We start from the raw sequence: 23,649 nt of genomic DNA, 5'->3' as shown, positions 1-23,649 counted from the left end.
GTTTCATTCTCCATTGAATAATAGCTTATACCTATATGCCACATTGCAGTTTATACAGAGCATAAGATCCCCAAGCTGCTGGTTTAACAGCAGTTATGGGATGTTCTTTTCAAAATATCTCAGGCATGGAAAGCAGTCTAGCAGAAACTGGGTACAGCCCAATATCTTACACCACATTTACCAAAATAAGGTAGAAATGGACATATGATCTAGATATAAAGGGAGATATTATAAGTAAATTAGAAGAACAAAGAACATTATCTATGGATAGGAGAACTTATGAATAAAGAGACAGAGAGCATTGAGAAAATGTATCATTTGGATGACATTAAATTAAAAAGGATTTGTACAAATAAAACTAATGTAGCCAGGATTATAAGGAGAACAGAAAATGGGGGGGGGGGGAGGGGCAGATTTTTCAGAGAAAGGTCTCATATCTCAAATATATAGATAACTCTGTCAAACTTTTAAGAATATGAGTCAGTCCCCAATTGATGAATGGTCAAAGGATAAGAGCAGGCAGTTTTTTGATAAAGAAATCAAAGTAACATTCATATAAAAATGTTTGAAATCATTATTGATTAGAGAAATGCAAATTAAGAAAAACAACTTTGAGATATCTCACTCACACCTGAAAGATTGGCTAAAATGATAGAAGGGGAAAATGAAAAACGTTGGAGAGGATGTGGAAAAACTGGGACAATGATACTCTGATAGAATCTTTTTGGAGAGCAATTTGGAATTATGCCCAGTTATAAAACTGTGACCCTTTGACCCAGTAATACCAGTATTTGGTCATTTCCCAAGGTGATAAGGGAAAAAGGGAAAGAGCCTACATGTTATAAAATATTTATAGCCGCTCTCTTTGTGCTAGCAAAGAACTGGAAATTGTAGGGATGCCTGTCAATTGGGGAATGGCTAAACAAGTTGTAGTATATGAATTGTTCCGGAATACTACTGTGCTCTAAGAAATGACGAGCAGGTTGATTTCAGAAAAACATGGAAAGACTTGCATGAAATAACGAATAGTGAAATGAGCAGAACCAAGAGAATGCTGTATATAGTAACAACAATATTGTTTGAAGAATAACTGTGAACAACTAAGTTATTCTGAGTATTATAAATACTCAGATTAACTATAAAGGACCTATGGAGGAGGATGCTATCCACCTCCAAGAAAGAACTAATAAATAAGAAGTATGCATGGTATGGTTGTATGTGTGTGTGTGTGTGTGTGTGTGTGCTTGTGTGTGTATGTGAAATGGTGGCCTTCTCTAGTGAAGGGTGGGGAGGATGGAGGGAGATAATCTGGAAGTTGAAATGTAACAAAAAATATAAAATAAAATAAAAAAATATCTCAGGCAATCAATTTAAAACTCTTCTCTAAAGCATCTGTCTTTGTTTACTGTTTGTGTCAATAAAATCAAAGAGATATCTGATCTCCAAAAAACATTATCCCAATATTCAAGACTACGATGTTCCTGGGACCCTGTGTAAACTTGGGTCAAAAAGCTGACATGCTTTGTCCATTTTCAGTATGTACTGCTCTAGTATCTTTGCTGAGAAGAGCCCAAAATGGGGTCATGAAGAGTCAGATACGACTGAAATGACTTAATGACACAACAACTGATTTTAAAATCAACAGAAAACTGCTGGTAGAAAACATTCACTTGAACAACTCAGTTATTTGAGTTTTCTGCCTTCCCTTCCTTTTTATCTTCTTGATAGGTGATCATTGATTTAAAACTGCAACAACAAAAATGAAAAACATCCTCATGTTGTCTTCATATTGGAATAGCCCCAGAAAAGGCCACAGTGTAAACCCTAAAAACCTAAAAACCTAGGTCAGCACAGCTGAAGTCAGCTTTTTTTTTTTAAGTGAGGCAATTGAGGTTAAGTGACTTGCCCAGGGTCACACAGCTAGTAAGTGTCAAATATCTGAGGCCACATTTGAACTCAGGTCCCCTGAATCCAGGGCCAGTGCTCTATCCACTATACCACCTAGCTGCCCCAGAAGTCAGCTTTTAAAGCTAGTTCCAATAGCAACAGAAAATAAATGACTAAATGTATTCTGTGCACTCTTAACCTTTATCTGAGTCAAAGCAACAAAAAGATTCCATACTTGGGGCTGACCATAATATACCATCTCAAGGAGTTACCTACCCTTACTCCTAAAAAAGGGAAATTTCCAAAATATGACCCCGAATTTTCAGATGATTTAGAGAGGTTATCAGTTTGTTTAATTATGTAGCTACTTGAGCCTGACTGACAGAAGTTATGGCTCCAAGTAAACTACAGAGATGCTTATTATAGTGAGGAATGATCCAATAGGTTTATTGAGGAGTAAGCATTCCCACAGGCTTGATTAGTCTGATTTTGGTTTCTGACTCTGCCTGACTACTCGGTATCTGAACCTAACACATGCTGATCTGACAAGTCTCCTTGATTTTAATTGGAACACATGATTCTTCTCAATCTTCCCTTCCACCTCTTATTACCCTTCCTGAATCCTCTGAACAGTCTTCCTGGACTCCAGTCTATTTAGAATCATAGAATTAAAGTTGGAAAGAGCCTTGGGAGATCTATTCCAATTCCCTCTTTTTTTTTTTTTTTGCTCTCACATTTTTTCATTTATTGTTTTAATGTAATAAACATTTTTATTTATACTTTTGGCTTCCAATTTTTATCCCTCCTTCCCTTCCTCCCCTCTCCCCTCCCTAAGGTGGGAAGCAATCAGATATGGGTTATACATGTATGATTATGCAAAGTATTACCATAGTTGTCATTTTGTACAAGAAAACTTCATTAAAAGAAAAAAATTTTAAAGTGAAAAATAGCATCCTTCAGTCTGTGTTACATCAATATCAGTTCTTTCTTTGGAGGTAGATAGTATGTTTCATCAATAGTCCTTTGGAATTGTCTTGAATCATTATAATGTTGAGAAAAGTCAAATCATTCACAGTTCTTCATCAAACAATATTGCTGTCTCTGTGCACAATGTTCTCTTGGTTCTGCTCTCTTCACTTTACATCAGTTCATACAAGTCTCTCCAGGCCTTACTGAAGTCATCCTGCTTGTCATTTCTTATAGCACAATAATATTCTATCACCATAATATACCACAGTTTGTTTAGCCATTCCCCAGTTGATGGGCATTCCTTTGATTTGCGATTCTTAGCCACCACAAAAAGAGCTACTAGAAATATTTTTGTACAAATAGTCTTTTTCTCTTTTCAGGGATGTCTTTGGGATATAAACGCAGCAATGGTATTGCTGGATCAAAGGGTATGCACAGTTCTATAACCCTTTGGGTATACCAACTCCCTCATTTTAACAGATGAGGAAAAGGAGGCCCAGCAAAGCAAAGAAACTTGCTCAAGGTCACACACCTGGGCAGGAAGAAGCAGGACTGGAAGTTCTGCTCCAGGAGTCTGACCTCAAACCCACTGCTCTTTGCATTATGTCATGCTTCATTCACTTCCAAAAATTAAGCTCATGCACCTCTACAGCTAAAGATGAGGTAAGACCAAGGACCCAGACCTCTTGGATCTGCCCTTAGGGCCACTCTCCAAAATTCTGACATCAGCTCCCCCTCTGGAAACCCCCTAGACACCAGCTCCAAGGTGGTGCCATGTCCCCTTAGCTAATCTTTTCCCTGGCCTCTTATACACATGAAGAGATCTTTGGTCCTTTACCTTTACAGTGCACTATGGATTAGTCCTCTTGACTGACATCGTCCCCCTCTTCATCCCCACCCCCACTCCCATGTCCTCTAGTCAGCTCACTTGACCTACCCAGACCACTATAGCATTCATAGGAAAACCTTTATAAATCTGAACCACATGATAACATTAAAATGCCAATACGGTGACATCAACAAAGATGAAAGGGAAAGATTACAACCTGTAATTACAAGGTGAATGAAGCCCATGAAGGATAGGGGGGAAAGACTACAGCCAAGCAAACATAAGAAAGCAAAATGAAGGAAGAAAGAAGCATTTATTAAATGCCTATGATGTACCAGGCACTGTGCTAAGCACTACGCTTAATCCATAGGTGTTATTATTATTATCCTCATTTTACAATTGAGGAACCTGAGGCAGAGAGTGGTTAAGTGACTTGTCTAGGGTCACACAACTAGTAAAGTATCTGAACCTGGATTTGAACCTGGCTCTTCTGACTCCAGGCCCAGGGCTCTATCTACTGCGCCCCCTAATTATAGTCAAAAGACTATAAGGCGAAAAAGAGTGGCTAGTGTTGAAGGGCAAAAGGATAGATTCCTTTGCATCATCTCTTGAGAGATATTACTATATTTTACTAGCAACCTCTTCACAACAAAAATATCTTATCAGGTACTTTTCTCTGACCCTGATGGAAAAGCATGCTATCTTTCTTATAATATACTAAGTGATATTATGTGAAAAAGATCGGACCGGTGAGTGGGAAGTATAGAGAGGCTGTTTTCAGTGTAATGTAAGGAAGCACTTCCTAACAATTAGAACTATCTAAAAATAGAATGGGCTGCCTCCAGGGGCAGATTCTGCCAATTAAGTTTTGTAAAGCAATGGCTAAATGACCCCATTCTCAGGCATGTTGTAGAGGAGATCCATGCTTCAGGCAAGGATTTGTGTTTTCCAAAGACCTTCCACAACTAGAATTCTCAATATCTGCTCACATTAAGCTTAGCAGAGGAAGTGCAATGTAATTCAATTCTTCTTCTTCTTCTACTACTACTACTACTACAACTACTACTACTACTACTACTACTACTACTACTACTACTACTACTACTGGGCTTTACCCAAACTAACCACCACATCATCTAATTTCCCTACATAGAAAATAAAAGCAGAGCAAAGATTAACTTTTTATAATTAGGAGAATACTTTCCTGGAACACCCCAAAACTTATTTAGTCTTGACTACACAGGCTCAATCACCATTTAAAACTTTGTGGGTTCCTCGGATAGTCCTGGTGTTAGCTAGACCATGAACATGGGACAGCTGGGGAACCCTGAGCATCAGCCTCAAACTACACAAGAAATTGGCCAAAGGAGACAAAGAACTGTTGGCCCATAGTAACATGACCATTATAGATTAAGGGAAGATAAAAAGCTAATGAGTGAAAAATTAATAATCAGTAAGATAATGACCAAAGAGGACAGATAACATGTCATTTGGGAAAATTCAAAGCAATTTAGCATTTGATTTTAAATAATGTGTTTGAAGTCACAAGGGAAAACAAAAACAAAAACAAAAACCGTGAGGTTAAAGATGTTGTTAAGAGTGCAACTTTTGGGTCTGTTGACTCATTTATTCTTCTAGCTTATGAAAATGGAAACAGAGCAGACCTTAGAGAACACATAAATGTTGTAGAGCTTCTCTTTTAAAAAATTAAGTGTGCTGTTGTTTGTCCTTGAAGAGGACCATGAAATCAAGAGGTGATGTCATGACCTGCCATGCACTGGATTTAAGAGAGGGAGGGCTATATAGTCACCAGCCTGACTCCTCCAGAGCCATCTGGGTCCTGTGGCAAGGTATATATCATGGCTCTGCATCTTTAAGGCAATTGGGTTTAAGTGACTTGCCCAGGGTCACACAGCTAGTAAGTGTCTGAGGTGAGATTTGAACTCTGGTCCTCCCAACTTCAGGGCCAGTGCTCTATCCACTCTGCCACCTAGCTGCACCTAAATTAAGTGTGCATTGTTTTCCTAAGTGTAGAGAAGACATCATTTGGCAAAATTAACCTCTCAACTATGTCTTTTCAAGTGAATAATAAAAATGACAGAATATTTATTAGGTTTAACTAATTCAGAGGCTTAAAACAAATGATCCTCAAAGCCTCTGTTTCTGAGTGAAATTTAAAGTTTGTGTAAAATTTGCATCAGCAGTTAAGACATGGATCATGCTATTCTGAATAATTAAAACAGAATACCTGTGCATTTTACCTTTGGTTCTCCTAAAAAATATAATTTAGAGAACTGTGCTGCTAATAAAATGGCTTAGACGACCTCAGACACTTGACACTTACTAGCTGTGTGACCCTGAGCAAGTCACTTAACCCCCATTGCCCCGCAAAAAAAACAAAAACAAAAACAAAAAAATAAAATGGCTTAGGGGCAGCTAGGTGGTGCAGTGGATAGAGCACTGGCCCTGGAGTCAGGAGGACCTGAGTTCAAATCTGGCCTCAGACACTTAACACTTACTAGCTGTGTGACCCTGGGCAAGTCACTTAACCCCAATTGCCTCACTAAAATAAATAAATAAAATGGCTTAGAAATAGTAATGAAATATCTGTTCACTCTGGTTTTCAGTATTTTGATAAAATTGTCTAATCACATGGTTAACTTCTATTCATTTGAACAGAAGAAACATTGCCTTCCTATGAAAAACAATCAGTAAGTTACTTTCATAATCCTTTCTTTTATGTAGACTTCTCTCCTGATTTGTCTGGTGAAGAGAAATTTTTCTAAGCTCCGTATTTCATATAGACAAATATTAGAGAATCATCTCTATGATATTACTCGCTTGGTGCTTATTTTTGAGAGGTAGAGACAATGTTTTGTCTGCATCAACCCCCCCCCCCCCTTTTTTGAACATGAACAAAAAGAGGCTGTTTTAGCACCAGGTCAATGTAATGGAGTATAATTGAGAGAAAGACAAAAGGGAGGAAAAAATGGGTCACACTAAATGTAGCACATGAAAATAACGTGTGTATCTATTCTATATGAGAAGCGGGAGACTTTCCTATCAGATTCCCCCAATTATGGCATTCGCTGACATTTCCACAAAGATGAGATTCTTGTAAAAATATTTGTTTTCATACACCGGACTACAAATACATGTTCTTGCTAAATCACTAATACAGATGTTTCCGAATTGAAAATGTTTGAGATCAACATGAATGTTTTCAACCAAATTGCCCATTTTGACTAAGATGTGTCCAACAAATGATCTGCTTTCTTATAAAGCAAACTTTTTTTTTTAAGAGGAAACATTGGTCAGTGGAAATGTAGCATTCAGATTCAAACAAAACAACTGTAACAATTCACCTTTCACTCCTAACAATCCCTCATCTGTTAGAGGTACACAAATGCTTCAAATGAGAGCATTAGGCTAAAGTATCTAAACTGTATCTGTTGTATCTATCATACACTAATTGTGAGGAGCTACTTATTCTTCTGAAGCCCTGGGATCACCTATGAGTGCAAAAGCACTGGCAGTAAATGCACTCCTGTTGGATTTAATCCTCTCCTTTCTGGGAATCCCAGAAAACTTCAAGACAGGAGTAAAGTGACAAGTCTCTTTCAGAGTCATCAAGTAAAGCTGGGTAAAGCTGAGAAATCTGCCGGTTGGAGGTGCCTCCACTCTAACATTTATTAAGCATTTACTATGTACGATAATGGTACAACTCTGAGGTGAGGGCCAAGGGTCAAGAGGGAAGGGAACCCTGTAATTGCCCCAGTGCATTTGAGAATGAACATGAAAACACAGTAAGAAAAATTTGTCAGGTTTGACAAGAACCAAAGGTCTGTCAGTCAATAAGAATGTATTAAGTGCTTACTTAATATGCTAACCATTGGCGATATGAAGAAAGGAAAGAACAGTTCTTGCTCTTCAAGGAGTTTATCATTTCCAAAATAATATTTATGTAGTAGTTTAAGTTAACGAAGTTCTTTACATTCATTACCTCATTTAAAACAACAACTTTGTAAGGCACTACAAGAATTATTATCACTGTTTTTCAAGAAACTGAAGCTTAGATAAGCTAAATGTTATATCTCACACTTCCTAAGTGTTAGGACCCACATTCGAGCCCATCTTCCTGATCCCTAATTTAGGTCCCACACTCTAGCACTCACAACCTGGCACAAAAATACCGTTGAGAGAGCGGAGCAGAAGAGGGCACAATTCATCAAACAAGAAAGGCCTGTGCTTGGAAGGAAAGAGAGTAATGGAAGAGTAGGACATTGCAGAAGACAAGGGTGGTTGGCTGACAAGAAGTGAGACTAGGTCAAGGAAACAATTTAGTCCATTTATCTTTGAGAATAAAAATGGTTTGTTGTATATCTGACTTTTCATTAACCCGAAATATTCTTTCCCAATTTAATTACTAAAAATATCATTATGACTGTGTTTAGAAATTACAAATCGAAGCAGAGATTTTTAAATTAGTGGGTTTGATCAATGTAAACAAATCAAATGGATAATTCAGTGCCCTTGTCCAACAAGTAGGTTTTGTTTTGACTTAAATTATATAGTTGGTCCAACCAAATGAATCAAATGAACTGGATAATTGCAGATCTCTACTTTGTGCTTGATAAATTTCACATTAAGTTCAAAATTGTACTTGTAATATATAACCACAGATTTTCAATTAGAGAGACATATTAATGAAATGTTCATTAAAAAGCACCTCTTCCCTCACAAAAACAAAAACAACAAAAAAGCACCTCTTCTGAATCAAAATGGTGGCCCTATTTTTACCTTTAGTTTAGAATTATGACTCTCCTGCTGTTCTTAAAAAATTATATCTCTTAAAAGAAATTATAAAAGAAGTTATATATAAAAGAAAGAAACACTCATTTGAAATCATATTGTGTCAGTTCCCAGGAAAATAATGAGAACTTCTCTGTGTCTGGAAAAGGTCAAATGGAAACAACAAAATTAATGAATGGAATTTGCTATAACTGTTCATTTTTTTAAATGTGCTGAACTAGCATTCACTTCATAGCTTTATTTGGCTTATGCTGTTCTCCAGGAATATTTGGATCTATCTACTTTAGAAATTCTGTGGCTCCAAGTAATAATGGAGTTAGGTTATTTATGAGTCAAATGCCAAATCTACTCTAAGAAAAGAAAAATAATGCTTTTCTTGGTAAATGAAATCTAACCCTCCATCACTGCTTGCCATAGAATCTAGAGTTGCATAGGATCTAGAGTCTTGATGAAGACAGTCAAGCAAGTAAAGTGCTATGCATTTTCTGCACCTTTCTGGGGGGAAAATCTGGGCATGTGGGATGGTGCTGTGTGAAGGAGCAGAAGAGCAAGTGCAGTAGATGCAGACATAACTAACTCCTTCTCTGGAAAACTTTCCTAATGGCCTGAAATGTTGGAATCTTTCTATTCTACTTTGGGGAGGTGGTCTCACCCAGTGCAGGTCACTAAGAAGAAAGATACTGAATAGCATCTGAGCGTCTGCTCTTTAATCACAGAAATTCTTATCTTGAAACACTCTACCCAGGAATCTACATTGGATTGGAAAGAGTATGACAAGAACCTAATCAGCATTTAATGATGTTAGTAGATGCTGATTAGACAGCCCAGAAAAAGAGCAGGAAAGGACCTTAAAGGTCATCTAACCCAATCCCTCCATTTCACAGATGAGAATACTGAAGCCCAGAGAGGTTAAGAGATTTGGCCCAAGGTCACACAGGTGGTAAATTTAGATCTTTCGACTCTTAGTTCAATGTTCTTTCCACTGAACCATGCTGCCTCACTCAAATTACTGGTCTACTTGTAGTGCAGCAAACTTAATCTGGAATACTTGATTGTTAGTTAATAGATACATGTGCAGCAACAAAATTGAACACTAATATTGGTGCTGATGTTAAGTAGGACATACAAAATTAAGAACTTTAATGAAAATTTTAAATGCAATAAAGAGTTCTGTTACTGTAGGTCTTCAGTACAAACCTCTGATCATTTAAAGCAATTATATCTTCACAAAAGCAATAGCAAATAACATTTGCTAATAAACATTTGGAATAAATATTTTATTAAGGCTGGTGTATATGACTGTTTTAAAATAAAAGTTCAACTCTGCCCATACCAACACTATTTCCAAATAGCATAATGCTTCTGTCAATGCATTTCATTCATTAATTCAATAAACATTTCTTAAGCTCCTACTATTTGTCAGGCAGCTAGCTAGTTGTGAGTAATGAGACATATGACAATCCACCAGAGGTTATGCCCAGTTCATTTTTTTGATCCAGTCATTTCCTGAAGCCTATGGACTGATATCATCCCTGTGGCTTACTACATAATTTAGAGTACACATATACGTATAGGTAGGTACACATTTATAAATATATAGTCATATTGAATAATTTACACCACATATATGTATACATATTGTATAAGTATATATGTACATTGTATATATTGTATATGTATACATATATACACATTTGTAAATATACATAGATAGCTTAGAAAGTATTTCATATATAAGTATACATATATTAAACATACAAGGTATACATATACCTAACATTTGTAAATATATACATGGACTTCTAATAAATTACATACATATAATACATATTCATATACATTTGCAAATACATACACTTAGCTTATAATTGAGACAATTTTCAAAAATTAAAAATCTTTATAATACAATATATCTATACATGAACCATTGTGAAAGTAGAAACACTTTTTAATAAATTATTTCTAAAAAACAAAAAAAAACCAGGGCCCCCTCTCCAACCCCTTCCTAAAGAAACACAGCCCCAAAAGGTTGACAACTGCCTGGCTCGAACTCAGGTCCCTCTTGAAAATCCACAAACATCTTCAGACCCGCTTTCCTATCTGTCAGTTTGGATGAGACCTGGAATGCCTGGCTCGAAGAGAGCCCGGGGGCTTGAAGAAAGCCCCAGTCCCGAGACCTCTCACAAGAGGCTCATTCCTCCCATGCCCCCCATCCCACAAGCTGATTTATGAGAAAGGGTGGGCGCGGGGCGGCCCTGCCCTCTTCCACCCCTCTGGCTCTTTGTCTGGGCCACGATCTGGGGTCCTCTCGGACCCCGGGGTCGCTTCTGCCCGAGGCTGACAGGACTCCGGGGCGCCCACTCTGCCGTCTTGCCCCTCCTGGGCTGAGGGCGCCGGCTCCTTCTCCTCCCTCTCCCCGCCCAGGGGCCCCCACCCCACGGTGCAGCCCGGACACCGACCCTCCCTCGCCCCGGGAGCACGAGGGCCTCCTGGCGCGGTGGCCCCTCCCCAGCCCGAGAGGCCTCCGCCCCCCAAGGGACAGCCCACGCGAGGGGCCCACGGGAGGGGCGGGTACTCACCCACCCCCCACCCCCGCCGGACACCGGCGCGCAGGTGAGGCAGGGCTCGTTGCCCTCCTCGTTCCGCTCGTCCTCCTCGTCCTCCCGCGATGACAGCCCGAAGCCGGCGCTGCTCCCCCAATCCTCCGCTTTCTGTTTACAATCTGCCTGTCTCGGTCCTCCTCTTAAAGCCTTCCCTCCAGCAACCTGGGGAAACCAAGACTCCGACAAGCAAGGTTCCAGGCCTGAAGGAGGCACACACACACACACACACACACACACACACACACACACACAAAAAGGAAACCACCCCGCCTTCTTCGCCCCGCACGGGGGAGAAGCGACGAAGGTGTTGCCCAAGACAACCTCACCCCTCGGATCTGTTTGTTTGTTTCCTCTAGGGCTAGTCTGATGAGGCACGCGCGGAAAACCACAACTATGCCTCCTGCGGAATGCTCCATCATCAGCTTCAGGGGATGCCCTGGCACCAAGCCAGTCATTGCCAGTCTCCTCTCTGGTTTGGGTTGGGAACTTACTTTAACAATCCAGATCGCTCCAGCCTTATTAGACGGTCTTGGGGAATTGAAAATTAAATTATCCTAATAAGCCTTTAACACTTATCGAGGCTGATCCATCCCTGGAGCTGAAATTGAAATCTTTCCCACTTGGTGGGACCTTACAGAGATCGTGCCCCAGTTGGCAGAGCCTTCAAGAATCCATATTAACCTCCAGGCCACAAACGAGAGAGGGCCTTTTCCTGCCTTCAAGGAGTGTCTTGGCCAGTAGGGAGATGTAGGGGTTTGAAAATGAGGGTAACCCGGGTTTCTAGCCAAACGGGGCATTTTGCATCAGATTCTCATTAAGAACTAGAACGTGACCAAACAAGGCACGACAGTGTAAGGAAAGAAGTTGGCTCAAATGTTCTGGAAAAGAAAGACATTCTTCATTTTTCTTCTTCAAGTGAAAATATAAGTAATTCCAGACTCTCTTCAGGTACATGGAGAAAGAGAACTACTACAGACATGTGGGAGAAGCCAGCTCCAAGGTTTTCTAGCTTGCCTCTAGATACTTCAGGAAACTTCCCCATGGGTGAGATCAGGGCCTCTCTCTTTTAATTTTTTTTTAACATTTGAAAACATTTTAAATATGGCTTATTAAATAAATCCACATGGGCTAAATTGGGGAAAGGTGCCTAGGTTAAAAAAAAAACACATCAGGCTCCAGAGAAGCTGGTTAAGATTTCTCTATTGACTTCCATGGAATAACAACTCAACACCTTCCCAACAAAGGACCACAAGATGGGATCAAACCATTTATTCTTATTCACCTTAAATGAAAATACATCCCGGTATCAGACAGAGGAGGAGCCTTGCGGGGTCCAGGTCCCTGCCAGCCTTGGCTCCTCTCCCTCCCTCCCGCCCGCAGCGTCTCCCAGGTGTTGCCATCAGTTCTATGGGACACTCCTCCATCTCTCCCAGCACCGGGCACTGCTATGAGGTCTCCATCTTGTATCCATGTTTTTCCAGTTCAGCTCGTAACTGATTGGAGAAGTCGTCCTTGACGTTGTCCTCATCCCAATTATCTTCCCAAACATGAGCGTCCTCGTCTTTATCTAAACCAGCCCAGTCTTCGGCCGGGAACTCCTCAAACTCGTTGTCCTTCTCCACGAGCCCCAGGTCCACCTGCTGCTTCTTCTCCGACATGATGGCGGCCGCTGCTGCAGAGCCCCTTCTCTTTCAATTTGAGGTGAGATATTTCATTCCCTTGGAAGAGCTTATTCACTCTGAGTATTTTCTTGTATAGTTTAATCTGAATAACTTTTTGGATTTCTGTTTACTATTTGCTTGGATAAGTGGGGGTTAACATGCTATTCATTACTTGCTATGATAGTCTCTTGTGAAATATTTGGTGGTAAGGGGTCAAATTAGTGACTGTAAGCTAACCCTACCCCTTTTAAGAAGTAGTGATAAGGAAAATGAAAGCCTTTTTGTTCTAAATCAATCATGTCCCTAGACCAGAAATATTTGGGGGGAAAGATAGATGTAATTCTAGTGCAGTACCTCTCTCAGATATGGGAGAACAGAGTGCCCAACCTTATGGTCCTTCTTTTCCCCTCAAGGCAGGACTGGGAGTCCCCTTTGGAAAAGAGTTGGCAAGATTGAAGAAATTCATCAATGCCTCTCCTTGAGCCTCCTATCTATAGGTTTAGACATCTCATGTGGATATAGATGTCTTCCATGGTCAGGGAGGAGGAACCAGGGAATAAGATGGACAAGATTAAGTCAGGTAGGAGGAGAATCAAGAGAGGATAGTGTCAGAATGTCTGGATGAGAACATGTGTTCCACAACCCAAAATGCTGCCAAAAGTCCAAGAAGGATGATCAATGATCAGAATTCACTAGATTAGATGATTTTGAATTATTGACATATCCAATAGAGCCTCCCCTCCAATATTATCTTTCATCTGCTCTATAGGGTCTGATCTTGCATAGACTTATTTGTTTATGTGTGTTTCCCCCATTAGAATGTGAACTCTTTCAGGACAGGAACTGTTTTTGCCTTTCATTGTATACCCAGCACTTAGTACAGTATTAGGCACATAGGTGATGTGGGATGGAATTTAGGGGTCAAATTGATTGTGAGTCGTCCCAAAAGAATTAGAAGACTCAGTGCCTCAGTTTCCCAAGTTTTATTGCAATACTGTGAGTGACCACAGGGAGAGAACAGGAATAGTGGAAAGGTATCTCTCGAATAGTGGAAGGAAAGACAGTTATAGTTATAGTATGGATAAATTGATTATCAGTCTCATTATAATATTCTCCACCTAGGGGTGTTACAGGGGAGGGCTTATCCTAATTTGGAGTTCCTGGGGTCCTAAGCCAACCCCTGGGGCAGGTACCTTTTTCAGTGGAAGTGTGTTTTGGGGGTTTATGCATCATAAGGTGAATCTGGGGACAAATTTGGCCTTTTCTGCACATGTCTCTGATTCCCATGGCTAGTTTCAAAATATCTCCATTTTTCATTAGAATTTCTATACCCATGTCATTTTATCATTGTTTTTTGTTTTGTTTTGTTTTTTTGTTTTTGTTTTGTGGGGCAATGGGGGTTAAGTGACTTGCCCAAGATCACACAGCTAGTGTCAAGTGTCTGAGGCCGGATTTGAACTCAGGTACTCCTGAATCCAGGGCCGGTGATTTATCCACTTTGCCACCTAACTGCCCTCATTTTATCATTGTTATAGTCTTTAGGTCTCCTTGGCCTAGGTCCCTCTGTACCCGTTATGGGCACTGATTTATGTGGGTACGAGAACCTAGTATGCTGACTTGAAAGATAATGGGCTTTGCCTTAGGCAACTTGAGTGAGGGTGTTTTTGCATTCTTTTGCCTGATGTCATCTGTTCATTTTAATGTATACCACCTTCAAATTGTGTCAATCAATGGAACTGAATGATACCAACCATCAGATTTGATCAATGTATAATAACTGTTCTCTATCAAAGGAAGACATGTATACTCATGTTTTTCCATCCCTTACCAAAAGAGAAGAGATGCTTCCTTATCTCTGGGGCCAAGATGAAAACCCATAGTTTCAAAACCAATTATGTTATTGGTGATGCTCTACCAGCTGTCAATTATGTTACCCCACAATTGTTCCAAAGAATAAAGTTGTCAGTGACCAAAAGGGTAATGGAAAGGCATTTGATGATGTAAGTAGAATGAAAACCATTACCAAGATGTAAGTTATATAGGAACTAAGAGCTGACTTTTCCTTCCTATTTTCCTTTATAAGGGGTAGGGGAATGACAGGGTTGAACTTGATGACCTCTGAGGTTCCTTCCAGCTCTAAGTCTTTGATATTATGTTGCCTGGGCAGCTAGGTGGTGCAATGGATAAAACACTGGCCCTGATTCAGGAGGACCTGAGTTCAAATCCAGCCTCAGACACTTAATACTAGCTGTGTGACCCTGGGCAAGTCACTTAACCCTCAGTGCCCTGAAAAAAAAATGTTTAAAAAAATTGACACTATATTGCACAAAGTTTTCTCTTCTCTATACCTAACAGTCCCAGTTCCTTTAATTGATTCTAAAATGGTATGATACCTAGTTTATCTTCCTCAAAGGAGGAACCCCAAATTAAACATAATTCTTGAATTGTGCTTTGAGCAGGACAACGTACAACACAACTATCACCTCTTTTGTCCTGATCATCTCCATTCTCTTAATCCAGGCAAGCTTTTTGGGCTACCATATTGTGTTGTTGACTCATATTAAGCTTGCAGTCCACCAAAACCTCTAGATAATTTCCAGATGAACTTTTGTCTATCCACAACTTCCCCACCCTATACTTGTAAAATGGAATCCAAGTGTGAGATAGCATGGGATGGTGAAAAGGACACTGACTCTGGAGTTGGAGCATCTGTTTTCAAATCCTGCCTTTGTTGTTTACTGTCCAGGCTACACTGGGTGAGGTGCTTAATCTCCCTTAGCCTCAATTTTCTTATCTACAAAATGAAGGGTTTAGACTATGTGGTATACAAAGTTATTTCCAGCTCTAGATCAATGATTCCATGACTAGATCCAAGATTCCATTTGTCCATCTTAAATTCCATCTTATTAAATTTGATCAGCAAAGCTGCTTACAATCCTTTTGGTTCCTGTTATCTAAAGCTTTAACTATCCTTTCCAACCAAATTTGACAAACTTCATCCAAATAACTGATTATAATATAAATAACCCAGAGGCAAGGACAAATTTCTGAGGCACTCCACTGGAGACTTCAGAATTGATACTAAAACATTAATGACCACTTTGGGGGGTATGGACATTCTACCAGTTCTAAATTCACCTAACGATGCTATTATTTAAGAGCCATCATCCTGTACTCAACAACAGTATGTGAAAGATTTTTTTCAAATTCTTTCTGAAAATCTGATAAAAACCGAAGCTAGAGAATTCTCCCTATCTACCAGTCTAGTAACCTTGGCAAAAAGGAAATGAGATTAGCTTGGCATGATTTGTTCTTGATAAAATCATTCTGATTCTTTGTGACCACTGTTCCCTTTTCTAGAGGTTCATTAACCATGATTTTCACTAAAAATACTATGATTTTGTCAGGAATGAAAGTTGAGCTCATTGGTCTAATGTTTGCAGACCACTCCTTTTCCTTTGCTGAAAATCAGAATAACATTTCCACTTCACCAGTCCCATATCACATCTCCTGTTCTCCTTCCAAAGATCATTTCCTATGGATTGGAAATCAAATCTGCCAGTTCTTTCAATATTCTGAAATGTAATTCCCTTGTACCTAGTGATTAAATCCTTAAAGATGGCTAGGCAATCTCTTACTAGGTTCCTACTTATCATGGGTTTCATCTTTCTTTTAGGCATTTTGTTCTGTCTTTTAATCTGTTCTCAATTAGCACTGAATTATATACTCATAGTATTTTTAAATTATTTTATGTCTCCACAAATAGTCTGTAAGTTCCCAGAAATCAAGGCATCTTTTACATACCTTGACATATTTAACATAGTGCTATACATCTAATAGGCTGATTATCAGAATGACAGAGTTGGTCATTTGAACCACAGAAATGATATTCTAGAACTCTATTGATTTTTTTTATAAACATGTTTGGAGCATTGGACTAGGCAATTTTAAAGGCCACTTCAAGATCTAAAGTTCTAAGAGTTTCCAGATTTTTGAATCTGATTTTATTTACTCTAACACCAGAATCCAACCCAATTCTTGTAAACTAGATTGATTTCATCAGCATCCTAAAATTCTTTTCTTTTTTCTCTCCCCTCCCCTCCCCAGGATTATTCCTCTCTCTGAACTTTTATTTACCCTAGCATTGGGTCCTTTTACTAAAATAAAAATTGGTGTTATAAAACAGGATAAAACACATTGTGTTCTCTTCTCCCTGCAACACAGTGTTCTATTTCACACATTTTAATTATTAGGTTCCTAAATGGAACTTATTACCTAACAGAGAGGCTATTAATGGCACATTTGCAGGAGACTGAAATCTTCCTGATAATTGTAAGTTCATGATTATGAAAACAAATAGAATTGGATGGTAAAATTAAAGTCTACAGAGTAAGTGAAGCATAAAAGAATATGGTCTTCTCAATCATTATATTCGAAGTGAGATCAAAGTTAAAGGAAAAGAGAATAGGATGGAGGCAGTCTCATAGCTTTCTCAAGGACACTGTCTTCCATGCCTGACTGTCATCATCCAGTTGGCTATCTAAAACTGCACTAATGCTGATTCTGTTTGCTGCAGTATTGATTGTTCTCTGTAGAAATCTCCCCAAGGAATCCTCCAACCAGAGGAGGCTGATTTACACTTAGCCTCACTTCATTGCAGTCTGCATATATTTGCATGGTTTGAGCCAATCAACAATCCGTTATTAAGCAGTAAATGTGCCAGTCAATGTGCTAAGTGCTGGAAATCCAAAAAAAGGGGAAAAAATGGTACTTGCTTTCAAGGAGCTCACATTCTAATGAGAGAGACAGCATGAAAATAATTGTCTGTAGAAGACATATATACACAAATGTAAACTATATATATATATATATATATATATATATATATATATATATATATATATATTTGGTGAGGCAATTGGGGTTAAGTGACTTGCCCAGGGTCACACAGCTAGTAAGTGTTAAGTGTCTGAGGCCAGATTTGAACTCAGGTCCTCCTGACTCCAGGGCAAATGCTCTATCCACTGTGCCACCTAGCTCCCCCTAAAATATATATGTTAAAGAGAAGATAATCTCAGAGGGAAGACATCCCCTTTTCTCATGTGCACCAGTATGCGTAAAGAGTTAGCTGTTAAATGACCATACTTAGAAGACCTCATGGGCACCTGGGGGAGGTCTCACATCTATTGTAACGTCTAAAGCTGTGCCTAGATTTTCATTCCAAGGCTCCATAGGACTTCAGATACCTAAATTTCATTTTTTTTTACTTTTCTATTTTTTATTTAATATTTTTTCCCCAATTATATGTAAAAGCAACTTTAACCTTCTTTTTTTTGAGACCATCCTGCTTGTTATTTCTTATAACATAATAGCATCACATCAAAATCATATACTACAACTTGTTCAGCCATTCCCCACTATGGGTATCCCCTCAATTTCCTTTTTTTTGTTTTGTTTTGTTTTATTTTTTTGCAGGGCAATGAGGGTTAGTTAAGTGACTTGCCCAGGGTCACACAGCTAGTAAGTGTCAAGTGTCTGAGTCTGGATTTGAACTCCGGTCCTCCCGAATCCAGGGCTGGTTCTTTATCCACTGCGCAGCCTAGCTGCCCCTTCAATTTCCAATTTTTAAAAATGTTGAATTTCAAATTCTCTCCCTTCCTCCTTCCCATCCCCCTTCATTGAGAAAACAAGTGATTTTACAGAAGTTACACATGTGTAGTCATGCAAAACATATTTCTATATTAATCATATTGTAAAAGAAAATACAGACCAAAACCAAACAAGACAAAGAAAAAAAGTTTTAAAAAGTATGCTTTGGGGGCAGCTAGGTGACGCAGTGCATAGAGAACCAGTCCTGGGGTACGGAGGACCCAAGTTCAAATCTGCCCTCAGAAACTTGACACTTACTAGCTATGTGATCCTGGGCAAGTCACTTAACTCCAATTGCCACACACACACACACACACACACACACACACAAGTATGCTTTGATCTGCATTCAGATTCTATCAGTTCTTTCTCTAGAGATGAATAACATTTTTCATCATAAGTCTTTTGGAATTATCTTGGATCATTGTGTTGCCAAGGATAGCTAAGTCATTCACAGATGATCATCATAACAATATTGTTGTTATAATATGCACAATGTTCACTGTGCTCTTTTTACTTTGTGTCAGTTCATCTATGTCCTTCCAGTTTTTCTGAGAGTATCCTGCTTGTCATTTCTTATAATACAATAGTATTCCATCACAATCATATACCACAACTTGTTTGGCCGTTCCTCAATTGATGGGCATCCCCTCAATTTCCAATTTTTTGCTACCACAAAAAACTACTATAAATATTTCTGTACATATAGACCCATTTCCTTTTTTTAAAAAAATCTCTTTGGGGGGCAGCCAGGTGGCACAGTGGATAAAGCACCTGCCCTGGATTCAGGAGGACCTGAGTTCAAATCTGGCCTCAGACACTTGATACTTACTAGCTGTGTGACCCCGGGCAAGTTACTTAACCTTCATTGCCATGCAAAAACAAAAAACAAAAAAAATTATAAAATCTCTTTGGGATATAGACCTAGTGGTGGTATTGCTGAGTCAAAGGGTATGCATGGTTTTATAGCCCTTTGAGTACAGTTCCAAATAGCTCTCCAGAATGGACACATCTCCACTAACAGTGTATTAGTATTTCAGTTTTCCCACATCCCCCCCAATATTTGTCATTTTCCTTTTCTGTCCTATAAGCCTGATAGGTGTGGAGTGGTACCTCAGAGTTGTTTTAATTTACATTTCCCTCATCAATAGTGATTTAGAGCAATTTTTTCCCCTTCTGATTATAGGTAGCTTTGATTACTTCATCTGATAACTGCCTTTTCATATCCTTTGACCATTTATCAATTGGTGAATGACTTGTAGTCTAATAAATTTGACTTAGTTCTCTATATATTTGAGAACTGAGAACTTTATCAGAGAAACTTGTTATAAACAAACTTTTTTTATTTATGATTGTGTATTTCCCTTCATCCTATCCCCCCAACCTGTTTCTTCTTCTTCTTCTTCTTCTTCTTCTTCTTCTTCTTCTTCTTCTCCTTCTTCTCCTTCTCTCTCTCTCTCTCCCCCTCCTTTCACCCTGTCCATCCTCAAAACTGTTTTGCTTCTGACCAGTTCCTTGCCCAATCTGTCCTCCCTTTTATTAGACTCTCCTCCTTCTCTTATCTCCTTCCCCATCTATTTTCCTGTAGGGTAAGATAGATTTCTATACCCAACTAAGTGTGTATGTTATTTCCTCTTAGAGCCTTTTCTGATGAGCATAAGGTTTCTGTGCTTCCCACCCCTCACCCTCATCTTCCCCTCCTCTGTTTGATGCCTTTTTTATGTGAGACAGTTTATGACATTCTACCTCTGCCTTTTCCTTTCTCTGAATGCATTCATTCCTCTTTCACACCCCTTAATTTAATTTTTTTAGATATCATTGCGTTATATTCAACTTATACCCATGCCTTCTGTCTATGTATACTCCTTCTAACTGCCCTCATAATGATAAAGTTCTTAGGCGTTACAAATATCATCTTCCCATGTAGGAATGCAAACAGTTTAACCTTATTGAATCCCTTAAGGTTTCTCTTTCCTGCTTACCTTTTTATGCTTCTCTTGAATCTTGTATTTGAAAATCAAATGTTGTATTCGGCTCTGGTCTTTTCATAAAGAATGCTTGAAAGTCCTTTATTTCATTGAATGTTCCGCCCCCCCAAGGATTTTATTGTTTTCCTGGGTAGGTGATTCTTTGTTGCAATCCTAGCTTCTTTGTCCTCAAGAATATCTTATTCCAAGGGGCAGCTAGGTGGTACAGATAGAGCACTGTCCTGCAGTCAGGAGAATCTGAGTTCAAATTAGGCTTCAGACACTTGAGACTAGCTATGTGACCCTGGGCAAGTCACTTAAGCCCAATTGCCTCAAACATCCAGGGCCAACTCCAGCCATTGCCACTGGACCCAGAATTTGGAAGAGAGAGTGAGGCTGGTGACTTTGCACTTCCCTCATTAAAATCCAATTCACTTCAAATCATGATATCACTTCCTGATGTTGTGGTCCTTTTTGAGAATGAAGGACATACAACAACAACCATCATATTCCAAGTCTTTTGGTCTTTTAATGTAGAAGCTGCTAAGTCTTATGTTATCCTGACTGGCTCCATGGTATTTGAACTGTTTCTTTCTGGCTGCTTTCAGTAGTTTCTCCTTGACTTGGGACCTCTGGAATTTGACTATAATATTCCTGGGAGATTTCATTTTGGGTTCACTTTCAGGAGATTTCTTTCAATTTTCATCTTTACCTCTAGTTTTAAAAGTCAGGGAAGTTTTCCTTGATAATTTCTTGAAAGATGATATCTAGGTTTTTAGATAATCTAATAATTCTTAAATAATCTCTCTGATCTATTTGTCCAGGTCAGTTGTTTCCCCAAAGAGATTTTTACATTTTCTTCTATTTCTTTGTTCTTTTGATCTTGTTTTATTGTTCCTTGATGTCTCATAGAAGCATTAGCTTCCACTTGCTCAATTCTAATTTTTAAGGAATTATTTTTATCACAGAGCTTTTGTGCCTCCTTTTCCATTTGTCCAATTCTACTTTTTAAGGAGTTCTTTTCTTTAGTGTTGTTTTTTTTTAGTACATATTTTCCTATTTGGCTGATGCTGCTTTTTAAGGTGTTCTCCTTTTCCTTGGCTTTTTATGCCTTAAATTTTATTTTATTTTATTTTCACCATTTGGCCTATTCTTTTTTTAAGATGTTGTTTTCTTCAGTGCTGTTGTTTTGTTTTGTGCCTCCTTTACCAAGCTGTTGACTCCTTTTTCATGATTCTCTTGCATCAATGTAATTTCTTTTCCCAATTTTTCATCTTCCTCTGTTATTTGATTTTGAACCTATGTTTTGAGCTCTTCCAGGAATTCTTTTGGGGCCTGAGGCCAATTCACATTTTGGGGGGAAGCTTTGGATCTAGCAGTTTGGATTTTGTTTTCTTCTGAGTTTGTGTTTTGATTTTCTCTGTCATCATAGCAACTTTCTATGGTCAGAATATTTTGTTGTTGTTGCTTGCTCGTTTTTTCCAGCCTATTTCTTGACTTTTAACTCAATATTAAAGTGTGGCTCTGCTTCTAGGTTGGCAGAGGGCACTGTCCCAAACTTTAGGGTTTTCATGCAACTGTTTTCAGTACTAGTTCTGGAAGTCTGAAAATTTTTATTTCTCCCAAGGTAGTGTAATCTTTAAAAATTTTTTTTAACTTAATTTTTTTCAAGGTAGGATAATATAAGGAGAGGTGTGTCCTACTCTTCTGTCTATGAGTGACCACAAGCACTCTTTTCCATCCTGGAAACTGACCAGAGTCCTTGCCCACCTGGGGCCACAAGCTCTGGTGTACTAGCATTCTTCCTACCTCTGGGACTAAGACTCCTGTACCCAATGCCAGACAAAGGGACCCCTATAATCTACTTCTTACCAGTTGTTAGACTCCCCCTCCCCACCTTTGCCACTTGTGAGCTAAGAGCTCCAGAATCCACTGCTACCACCATTACTTGTCACCCACCTCAAAGTTCATTTCAATATCTTTGTTGGAAAATGTAACCTCTCACAATTAAATGGAGAAAAATAATCCTAGTCATGCTATGATTTTCATTATCTAAATTGTTTGAGGAATCAAGTCAATTCAAGTTGACAGCATTTATTAATCTCTTGCTATGTTCAGGCACTATATTAAGTGCTAGTGATACAAAGGGAGGCAAAAATTGTCTCTGCCCTTAAGGAGCTAACATTCCAATCGGTGAGAAAAAAATACAAACAGCTATGTACATACAAGCTATAGGTAGAAAAGGTAAATTAGAGATAATCTCAGAGGGAAGGCACAGAGAGTGAGGGAGTTCTTTTGCAGACTATAGGATTTGAGCTAACTTTTGAAGGAAGCCAGGAAAGACAGGAGACCCCCAAGCATGGGGAGCAGCCCGTGCAAAGCCATGAAATCAGGGGATGGAGTGTCATGTGTAGGGAAATGGAAGTAGGCCGCTGTAGATGGAGCACAGAGTATATAATATAACTGTATGTTATGGAAGTTAAGGAAAAGTGGAAAGATAGCAAGGAACCAAATTGTGAAAGGCTTTGAAAGCCAAATAGAAGATTTGGAGTTAACAGGGAACCGCTGAAGTTTACCAAGTAGCAGAGTGACTCTGTCAGACCTGTCCTTTAGAAAGATCACTTTGGCATTTGAGTAGAGGGTAGACTACAGGGAGGAGAGACTTGAGGTGGAGAGACCAATCAGAAGGCTATTGCAATTATCTAGGCATGAGGTGAGGTGTTGAGAGCCTGCACTACCATGGCAGAAGAGAGAAGGGGACACATTAAAAAAATGTTGCAAGATAGAAACAACAGAACTTGACCACAGATTGGATATGTGGAGTGAGTCATCTTTAAATATACCCATGCATGTTAAGAATGAGAAAAAGGCATTGTTAGCATTTGGATTGAGAGATGTAGAGAAAAACATCCAAAGCATCTCTGTATTTCCCTATTTCAGCACTTTCTTTACTTTCATTACTTCTTTTGCTTTTCTCGAGCCATTTACAAGTTTCCTCTTTTTGACAAGCTGACAAATTGTTCAGTTTTGTGTATCCTTTCTGTTTGTCCTTTCCCTAGAGGGCAGGCATGGTAGTAGTAGTGGTGGGGAAACTGTTTAAATTCCTTTTGTACCAATAGAGGAGATTTTCTCCTAGATAATGAGGCTCTTGGTCAGGTTCTCTCTGTACCATACTGCACACAGAATCTTTTGGAGTTAGATCCTTAATAAATGCCATTTGAAAAGGCAAAATATCTTTCTCAAGTCACTTGGATCAGACCCTTATTAAACAG

The 23,649-nt window shown here is 39.0% G+C and overlaps 2 protein-coding genes across 2 annotated transcripts in view; both read right to left on the bottom strand.

Moving 5' to 3' along the window:
- Positions 1-12,193, bottom strand: part of PLEKHM3 (pleckstrin homology domain containing M3) — a 245,302-nt gene extending 233,109 nt beyond the window's left edge. Inside the window, exon 1 of the mRNA XM_043997007.1 lies at positions 11,077-12,193. The gene's annotated coding sequence lies outside the window, so the exon portion shown is untranslated. The remainder of the gene's footprint in view (positions 1-11,076) is intronic.
- A 349-nt stretch (positions 12,194-12,542) lies between these two features.
- On the bottom strand, positions 12,543-12,767 carry LOC122751731 (26S proteasome complex subunit SEM1-like). Its single transcript, XM_043998879.1, has one exon. It carries the CDS (start codon positions 12,756-12,758, stop codon positions 12,546-12,548), a length of 213 nt encoding a protein of 70 aa, XP_043854814.1. The 5' UTR covers positions 12,759-12,767; the 3' UTR covers positions 12,543-12,545.
- Positions 12,768-23,649: the final 10,882 nt, after the last annotated feature.

The sequence above is a fragment of the Dromiciops gliroides genome, chromosome 3 (assembly GCF_019393635.1).
Source record: "Dromiciops gliroides isolate mDroGli1 chromosome 3, mDroGli1.pri, whole genome shotgun sequence".
NCBI classification, from domain to species: Eukaryota; Metazoa; Chordata; class Mammalia; order Microbiotheria; family Microbiotheriidae; genus Dromiciops; species Dromiciops gliroides.
This window is presented reverse-complemented; position numbering and strand designations above follow the sequence as displayed.